Source organism: Oryza sativa, chromosome 2 (genome assembly GCF_034140825.1).
Source record: "Oryza sativa Japonica Group chromosome 2, ASM3414082v1".
In the NCBI taxonomy this organism is placed as follows: domain Eukaryota; kingdom Viridiplantae; phylum Streptophyta; class Magnoliopsida; order Poales; family Poaceae; genus Oryza; species Oryza sativa.
The window spans coordinates 28,766,543-28,776,648 of NC_089036.1; the positions used below are offsets into that span (position 1 = coordinate 28,766,543).

A 10,106-nucleotide genomic window follows, 5' to 3' on the forward strand; every position below is an offset into this window, starting at 1 on the left:
TACTACAATCTCATGATGTTTGTCTATTGTCACGGTAGTCAAGGCCTCAAATCAGAATGTAGTTATCGCAATGATTCCACTCTCTAACACTGATTAATTGATTTGAAAGGGATGAATTAAAGTGGTTGCATCGTGTCATGCTAGTAGAGGAATGCATGTTCTTTCCCCCCCCCATCAAGTTTTTCTAAGATTTAGCAGCGTATTTTTGGCCTGTGCGCACCGTGTTGCACAGAGCGCTTCAAATATGTTGTTTTTTCCCCATCTGTACGTGGTAACTGTGCAAAAAATGGAATGAGCAGATACTATTAACTTCGGTATGCACAAAGAGGTTGAGACCATTTAATTAGTATGGTTTGGTGCACCAGAAAAGGGAGTAATGGAGGCAGAGGCAGCCATCGCCCATAAATACGCTGCCTGCCTCCATGTGAAAGCTCTGACCAAATGAATTGAATTGATGCTATTTCATGGAGTATTCATAGACCATTGGATCAGATTCAGAATTCATTTCAGACACAAAACAATCAAGAACCTTCTTTTAATCCCTGTGCACAAAGCCACATACACTCCTATCCCCCTCTACTCAGATCCCTCTCACTCATAAATCCAGCATTTAATCCTGTGTACAAACGACCTGTACCGTGCAGTCCATGCACATCAACAAGTCCACTCATTCTTAAACCCAAGCATCAAAGAAAAAAAAAAGAAACTAAGGTTAATTAACAATTTTGCAAATCAAGATTAGACAACTAGCTGTACAAACAAACAAGCAGCTCTTACAGTAATGGTCGGCTGACGAGCAGTAGTAACCTATATGTCAACGAAGTGGTTTGGAGTTGGGAGTATAAAATCTTATAGAGACTTTTCATGGATGGACAAAATGCGAGTAAGAAAGGAGAAGAAAAATCTAAAAAGGATGGTAATTGGGATTAGGTGGTGATAAGCGGTGAAGAGAAGATGAAAAAGGTGAAAAAGAAAACGTGAAAAGATCACCGGAAGCGTCCGCCGTCGGCGAGCTTCCTGGAGCGGCACCGAGTAATGGAGGCGGCGGAGGAGAGGTTGTGGAGCGGCGATGGCCGTAGCTCGCAGGAGAAGGTGCCTGGGTCGGGCGGATGGGCGTGGCGGTGGCGGCGCCCGGGGCTGGGCCGCACGAGAGGGCTGAGGCAGACGGCGAAGCCCGATGGCATGGTGCTGGTTTGGCGCCGCCGGCATGGGGTCCTCCGCATCGGTGAAGGAGATGGCTGCCATGGGGGATCAGTCGGCGAGCTGCTCTCCTCGTCGCTGCCGTCGCAGTCCCGCTCCGGCGAGAGCCCACGGTTGCTGACCACGCGGCAGGAGCGCCTAGGCGGGGGCGACGAGGCGGCTGCGGCTGCGGCTGGCGCTGGCGGCTGCTTCTTGCGGCGGCGCGGCATGAACCCGGCGAGCCAAGAACGGTTTCTGCTCTCCCTGTTGTCGCCTCCCTTGTCCTTCTCCTCCGATCTGTGATGGTGGTGGTGGTGGCCGAAGAGCGTGGCGATGACGGAGAACTTCCCCGCGCGCCGCTTCTCGTACCCGATGTCCCCCTCCTCGAGCCCGCCGCTGCTGCCGTAGGCGGGGCCGACCTGCGGCGTCCGGAAGAAGAGGAGGCTGGGATGATGCTTAAGCGCGCCGCCGCCCGAGGAATCCGACTTCCTGCGGGACACGTACGGCGACACCGACCTCGGGAACGCCGGCGCCGCCGCGGCCGGTGGCGCAGCCGGAGGAGGAGGCGACGACGACGCCCCGTTCTGCGCGGCGGCGAGCGCGAGCAGGCGGTCGTTGAGGCACGTGGCGCAGACGCCGCCGCCCGCCTGGTACGGGTGCTTCTTGCACCTCATCCCCATCTCATCGACTCATCTCGCCGCCGTCGCCGCCGCCGCCGCCGCGCGCTCCGGCCACGAGGAAGGAGCAATCTACAACGGCGCACGCGCACCTGCCTTCCTTCTTCCCCTTCCCTTCCCTTGAAATTTGGGCGAGTTTTTTAAAACGGAGATTGGTGCGCGTTTTGGCGAGGGGATTTTTTTTTCCTCTTTTTTTTCGGTCCGCGACGCTGCGTCCGCGGGCTTAAATAAGCTTCGGCGAAACGAAGGGCTTACCAAGTGCAGGGGGGACGGAGTAAATGGTGGCCTTGACTACGCTTTTGGGCGAATTTTGGTTTGATTGCGGTTGCTTTTCTATTCGTGTTTGTGAGACTTGCGAGTAGAGTAGAATAGTAGTAGATGCAGATGTATAGTAGTAGTACTAGTTGAGATAGATTTGGCACGGGACCATGCTTGGATTTGGTTGCGGTGGTGCGGCGGCTGAGCACACATGCACACCGTTGAGAGCGAGACATACATGTTCGTTTTTATCGGCTAATCTTTGAAAAGTGTATTTTGGGTTTGGCCTATCTACACGAGTCATCTTAAAGGGATTCCTTATCTTAATTAATCCAGGGAGATGCTCTACTGTTATTGAACAAATGCTGCCACTCCACTAGCTAGCATCCCACAAATTGTTGCTTGGCCATTCGGCCTACTTTTCAGGTTCTTCCTCTCTGAAGCCTATAAACCCAAGCCGTGGACTTCCCAGACCTCTCGATTCTCAGCCTTGCTTACGGCCCTTTTTTCCTTGTCATGATCTGGTGTAGGTGATTTGGTTTATGGTTCAACCAAAAGCGAAGAATTGTCTCGTTAAACCATACGCTCCAGTGTGTCGCTGAGGTCTAGACACGTCGGTATTTATACACCATATAATTTACAGTTAATTGCACAGTGGGCCACTTATGTTTACCAAGGTTGCAACTTGGACTAGGGAGAAGAAAATATTTTCACTTTGATTTAGATAAGTTTGCAAAATGATTCACTTTGTACCACTTCCCTCTCCAGCTCTCTCATCACTTTCTTCTCTACAATCTAGGAAACTTGGTGAGCTCGTGAAGGCAGCAGCACGCGGCTCAAATTCTTAATGCATCAGATCAGCATGAGCATGATTCAACTACTACCAATACAGGATCTGCTAGCTAGGTGCTCGCTTCTTGCGTTGATTATGGGAACTGGGAGCCTGGGAGATCCTTGAGCTTCACGTCAGGTAGAGGGCACGGCCCGGAGGAGATGCTCCTTGGCGATGAGCAGTAGGCGCTCGTCGTAGCCTCCGCAAATTGGGGACATTCCCCGGTGCAGTTCACCAAAGCATCAACTATGCTTGCTCCAATGCTTCACGATACGCAGTGCATGGCAGAATGTGTAGGTCGAGCAGAGCGCGTACGGCACCAGCAGAAATCGAGCTCGAGCAGCAATATATGGACGGCAACGTACTAGTGGAGGCATGCGTTCTTGAACATTTTGTGTGTGTATATCCTTCTCATCTCCTTCCTCCGTTGAGCCTGCTCTCATCTCTGCTTCCTCGTCGACCACAAGTAGCTGGCCGTGATTAGGGAGGAGAGGAGAGGAAGAACACTATTTGATATTGATGTGTGGGCCACTGGTTAAAAATGCAAAGTTCAGTAATAAAACCCGGTCAAAAGTGAAAAGATCTGCTGATAGCTGGTCCAATTTACAACTTGGGTAATAAAACCTGCCCTAAAGTGCAATTCACTCTATAATTTATCCTCAAGTGATTACGTTGCTGACTGTGATCTCTCAGGTAAAAAAAAAAAGGCCCGACCAAAATCCATTCGGAGGGCGTGAAATCGATAGCAAATTAGCAAGTACTCGTACTATACGTACTTAATAACGCCTTGCACGAACCGCATGCACCACACGTATAAACCAGCTCGTCACTTTCTCGGGTAATATATAATCGCGTTCCAGAAGACGTTTGCGCTCATCCTGAGCCGTACTATCCATTCATCCACTCTCAGCTTTGGCACGGATGCAGTGCACCAAAAGTTATGGAAAAGAGCAACTTTCACCGCACTTAATTAGCACAGTAGAAGCTTCCCGTTTACACTGATGCTTAGTCATTAGTCACTCGAGAAAGGACCCGGTAAAACAGAAAGATCTCAAGACGTACGAGCGCGACTTTGCCGGTGTCGATCGGTTTTAATTTGGTCGCTGATCGATCACGCCGAGATGGCCTCTCGCCGCGCCATGACGGAGTGGGACGGAGATGGACTGTTCGTTCGTCTAGAGAAAGAGCACAGGGCGTAGCTACTGGTCGGTTGATTGATCGCGCGATCGATGGAGACCGACTCGAGAGACCGGGCCGGCGCGCGAGCGAGGAGGCAAGCGAAGCGCGCGCGGATGCAGCCATCGATCGGCGACCGCGCGCGCGCGCGTACGCGTCACGTCGCGCTCGTGGAGAAGCTGGCGCTGCTGGCGATGGCGCTGTCCGGGTTTCTTGTGCTCGCGCCGCGCGGGTTCGTGGAATCACGGTGGGATTGCGGCGTCACGAGGGAAAATATAGTGAAAAACGCGCGGTTGATTTTGTCGCGGGGGGGAACTGTGCAAGTGGGTAGAAAGATCAGAACGGCGACAATTCTATCGTCTTCTGGAGGGAGAAGTGTAAGGATACGTCCGTTTCTAACCTGTTCATGGAAGTGGTCATTGTCGAGATGGATTGGGATTAGTCCATCCTGCTTAATAATAATGTAAAAGAAGCTAACCTACTTGCCATTCAGCAAGCAACCAAGTATCACACGCCTCGGATATATTGCTAGTGGTTTCATTAGGGTCTATATGTTTGATTTTATTTTTTCTGATCTAAAGCATTTGGCTGCGTTTGTCCAACTCACGTCGCAAAGGAAGCTGACGAGATAGTGGAAGCGTCATCATCATTGCACTTAAACTACTCGTGTCTGGTTTACTTGTACACTCACGATGAAAATTAAGGAAAGATACCGTCAGGTTCATCGTTTTCATCTCATCGATATATATATATATATATGAGATTTCGGCAATGCTGTCGTACGTGTCGTGCCGACGCCACGCGTCGCAGTCGCATCTAATTCACACAGGGCTGATTAACGATTGACCAGGTAGCTTCTTGCTGATCAAATACCAGAAGCGACAGGAAGGGCAACATTATCTTCTTCTGCTTAATACTCTTAGCTTAAACGTCACGACTCAGCCCGATCATCTGTAGCACTATTTCTGCTAGTAATTAACTTTTGCTTTCTAGTACTATTAACCATCATGATCCGCGCCCCTTTCGCGGGGTCAAGCCTGAAAGCTCCACGTACGCGCCGCCACCGTGTGCTAGCTTTTTTCTCTCCCACTCTTCCATATGCACCTATATATCCATTTCCCCCTTCACAAGGGCGCCGTGAAACCGATGAATATACGAGGACTTGTCGTGCCATCCTGCCAAATCGACGTCCGCCGCGGGCTCGCGCCGCGCGCGGGACGGACGGGACATCGCCTCGCGCCCGTTCGCCGCGTTGCGCTTGCGCTTTGCTCGTGAAACGGCCGTGCGGCAGGGTGGGGGCGCGCAGGTGCAAAGCGGCCCGTGGGCGGTGGGCTCTCTCGCATCGGCAAAAAACGGGTGGCGGCTACGTCCCTTGTCCCAGGTGGCCCAACTGAACGGGGAGCTAGTTTTGGACGAGAAATTGTTCGAGAGGCTTGGGCTCGCGATAAGATGGGCCGAGACACCAGTGCTGCAAGCCGGCCACAGCCAGGGGCCAATAGCCCACTACTGCGGGGACCGCTAATGCGCGGGTCCACACCCCTCTCCCCTATACGTCTCTCTCCTCCCCCTTCCTCCTCCCCTTATCCAAATTCATTTGCACTTAATAAATACCAGCTTCTGCCATAGTGGAACGGAGGCGCGTCGCCATATATATACCTCTTGTAAGCCGCCGTGCGGCGTTGTAACCTCACCCCAGATATAGTGAAGATATTTTGCTGGCTAGCGTCCGTGGTTTTTCTCTCCTACTTTGGGAGGGTTTTCCACGTTAAAATCTCGTGTCTTCTGTGATTAATCTATTATTCTTTATCTTTTGTTTGCCTATCATTTCCTAACACCTTCTTCTCTTCCCTACTATAGTACACCACAAAATTATTTTGAAAAAACAAAAGTTAGAAAAATTTATGTAAAGAAATATTATATATAAATATTTGAATTTAAATTTAAATTTGAATCAGGTATGTAAACTTTTGACTTATAAACTTTGGATCTATAAACTTTAGGTGTATAAACTTTAGATGTATAGAAATACTATATATTAGAAAACATTTGAATTCAAATTCAAAATTAAATCAGATATAATTCAAATTTAAATTTGAAACGGGTATATAAACTTTAGGTTTATAAACTTTAGATGTATAGAAATACTATATATAAAAAATATTTGAATTCAAATTCAAATTTGAATCGGATATATAAACTTTTGACTTATAAATTTTTGCTCTCTACACTTTAGATGTGTAAACTTGAGGTGTATAAACTTTATATGCATAAATTTACTAAAATAGAAAAGTAATGTGGTGAAAAAAAAAGAAACCAGGTGAAGAAAGATGGAACTGATCGCAACCAGTTGGTCCTGTCGATCGATCGCGAATCAGCCTTTCCGCACTACTACTAGCAATTTGCAGTTTGATGGCGCTCGGCAGGCACACGCACAACAGGAGGACTGAACAAGTGGTGGCTCTCTCTACTTCTCTAGATGAAACGAAAAGTTTCCAGCTCAGTTTGTAGTGCCCATCGTGTCGATTGGAGTTCCTGCCACTGTGAAGCTTTTTATTCGATCGCAACTAGGACGAGTGTCAAGCTCTGATTGATTGCAGCAACTAGGAGTATAGGACGAGTGTCGATATTTGATTCGATTGCAACTAGGAAGTGCCAGTAACGTGCCAGCCTCTGAACCACACGAAGCTCAGTTGAATCAGTCCCAACTCCAGTTTCCCATGACTTGGCTCTAGATGGTTACCGAAAGGTCGCCAGACAAAACTTGATTATTACACACTGATGCTGTAAGTACGTACCTTGAGAGCAAAAAAAAGTTGCAACTACTCCTGATTCCTGAAGGATACGTAAGTGGTGACAACTTGTGCTCAAACCATGGGTCAAATGGATCCAAAACTGCTTCGTTAATAGCACTTGGTTGAAGAAACATGCTTATATACTCCATGGTCCCCTTCAATAATGGTAAAATGAGGTCCCCACATCCTCGGATATGTATCACCATCGTCGATAAAGAATTGAGGCTCAAGATCATATGCCTATGATAATGGCACATTCCATCAATCCCGAAAGCAAGGAGGGCCCCTGTTCATTAGTATGCTACAAACTGACTGACTAGCCAAATAAATACAAATTATCTTTTCAGTCTTAAAAATGTGCAATGGGCAATGGGACATTGTAGTTGATCTAAGAACATTTTGATAAGAGTTATGGATGTATGTACTAGTCATTGGTTATTGGTTAGTTCTTACACAAGTGATATGGTATACCCTCTAATATTCAGGAATTCAAGATTTCAAGTCCCAGTGCCGACGTATACTTTCAACATCATCTTCTAAGGAAGAAAAAAAGTATGACGAGTACTAATTTAAGTCAATAATAGCTTCCTTAGTCAATAGAGTAGTTGTTAAGTCCGATGAAGTTATATTGCTGGATAATCAGGTGACAGTACTAGCAGATCATGCAATAATATAATCCAAAGTGAAAACCATTCGTATGTACCACCTCATCTCGGTTCTTTTAATAACAACTTCCACATTTAGAACGTATATAAGGGCATAAGAACTGATCAGCAGCAAACAGAACCCACCATATCACAACCACGACTTCCCTTTCGAGTAAGCATACTACCTGCTTATCATTTATATGTCAGGCTCATTTGAAAACATTTCATTTCCTTGATATAGTTTGTTTTAAATTTTGATGCATTTCAGTTAATCTTGGAAAGTATGCTTTTCTTCTATGTTATGAAACACACACCGTCTTGTGGAGTTTGTGTGACTACTTGTTTTCTGAAAGAATATGCTCAGACTGGCATCTAGCAGCATACATGTGTTTTCTGACTATTTTATGTTCAACCATATGATACAAATGGGAAAAGGTTCAAGGCTCAAATGATAAAAGCTTTAATTACTCCATCCTTTGTATTGTGAGCATCTCTTTAAATACGTAGTGCATTGGATGCATAGAATATACTCTACAGATAACTCTCAGGAACTAGTTATTCTTACTGTCTACTCTCTCCGTCCTATAATATAAGGGATTTTAAGATTTTGCTTGCAACGTTTGACCACTCGTCTTATTCAAATTTTTTTAAAATTATTATTTATTTTATCTGTGACTTACTTTATTATCTACAGTACTTTAAGTGTGACTTTTTGTTTTTTATATTTGCAAAAAAAATTTAAATAAGACGAGTGGTCAAACGTTGCAAATAAAAACTCAAAATCCCTTATATTATGGGACGGAGGGAGTAATTATTTGAATTTGTGCCGCTCACAGATTTGAACCCTCAAAAGATAATTCAAGCCGTCAGCAAATGGGGCAAACGGTAAAATTTGGAAGAGTTCCTTTCAAGGTTGGCTTCTCACATTCACAGTCCCGCCCAAAGGTGAGCCTTTTTGTTCTTTTCAATGTCACGATAAACTCATTCAAACAGAAATACAATTACAGAGACATCATAATCAAAATTCCTGGAATAGTTACTGCTTTTAATTAGTTCATTGGTCGATGATAAGAGAGATTTAAAGAAATATAAGCACGTAAGGTAGATAATTTACTAATTTAATGTAAATGATTGATCATGCTTCACAGCAGGACCGATGGCAAGGAAAATCGAGCGAGCAAAGAAGCATCGAATCATACAACAAAATTCCAGAATTTCCAAATTGTCACAAGCTAGAGGAACCAGAGGACAATCAACAAACAGCACTGCTTCTATCTGGATCCCAGAACCTGTCTTCCCCCGATATTTTTCAGCTGCTATCTGTGGATGTATGTATACCAACACAACTTAATTACTCTACTATGCATTTAACTTTTCAAGAATCATTTAACTTAAAGTACAGGCCATAGTCATCCTAACTATTTGTTTGGGATCATTCATGCTGATTTAGACCGATTCAGAAACTGAATAAATTTTTGACATATATTTCATCCATTAGATATAATATACACTCCATAATACCAGTGTACTTTAATTAACAGAACATTATGCACTAAAGTACTAATGATGTGCATTATACTGTACACATTTCAGTTTGTATCATACCTTTAAAAATACATATTGCTGAAACATGTGCGTTTCATTTATTTCAAAAGTAACTAGCTGGGTGGCCTGCGCAATTGCGCGGCTAGCACCCAAACAAAATCATATATTTTTCAGTATGATTTTACTTAAGATTTATTAAATAGCTATACTTGTATTTCTAATTATATAGTTTTTAAAAGTCACACCAGCTGCTACCCTTTACTTCTGTCATATCCTTCTTTTGTTTCCTCGGTCTACCACTATTTCTATTCATTCTCCTTGAAACCTCTAAAAATTGGATCTTATAGTTTTTTGAGTTTATTATCTCGTTGGGTTTCGTTTTTATAATTTCTAGAAGTCCCGTCAAACGCTGCCATTATACTCATCTACGACCCGTCCATTGTCTTTTCTCTTTATTGTCATTGGGATTTTACAAATCGAACATAATAATCGTTCGGGTTCATTTTTTTACTTTCTATAAGTCCCGCCAAACCGTCAGTGGCTTTGCCATTGTACTCCTTTATGGTTCGCCCGCTGCCTCCCTTCTTTATTGTCATTGAGATTTTAAAATGTATCATGATTATCATTGTTTTATTTTTACTTTTTAGAAGTTCCGAAACTTTAAAAATTGGACCTTGTAGTTTTTAGAGTTTATTGTCTTGTTGGGTTTCATTTTTTATAATTTTTAGAAGTCCCGTCAAACGATGCCACTATACACCTCTACAGCCCATCCCCCGCCTATTCTTTATTTTCATTGGGATTCTAAAATCGAATATAACTATCGTTGGAATTTATTTTTTATTTTCTAAAAGTCCCGCCAACCGTCGGCGGCTCTGCAACTATACTCCTATACACCCCGCGCACGCTGCTTCTCCTTTTTATTCTCATTGAGATTTTAAAAATCGAATGTGTTTATCAATGTTTTTTTTTTACTTTCTAGAAGTCCCGGCAACCGTCTTGC

General features: G+C 44.7%; 1 protein-coding gene across 1 annotated transcript; it reads right to left on the bottom strand.

The window, feature by feature from the left end:
- Positions 1–504: 504 nt before the first annotated feature.
- Positions 505–2,054, bottom strand: LOC4330369 (uncharacterized). The gene has a single exon (XM_015767118.3). It carries the CDS (start codon positions 1,857–1,859, stop codon positions 987–989), a length of 873 nt encoding a protein of 290 aa, XP_015622604.1. The 5' UTR covers positions 1,860–2,054; the 3' UTR covers positions 505–986.
- Between the last annotated feature and the right edge of the window lie 8,052 nt (positions 2,055–10,106).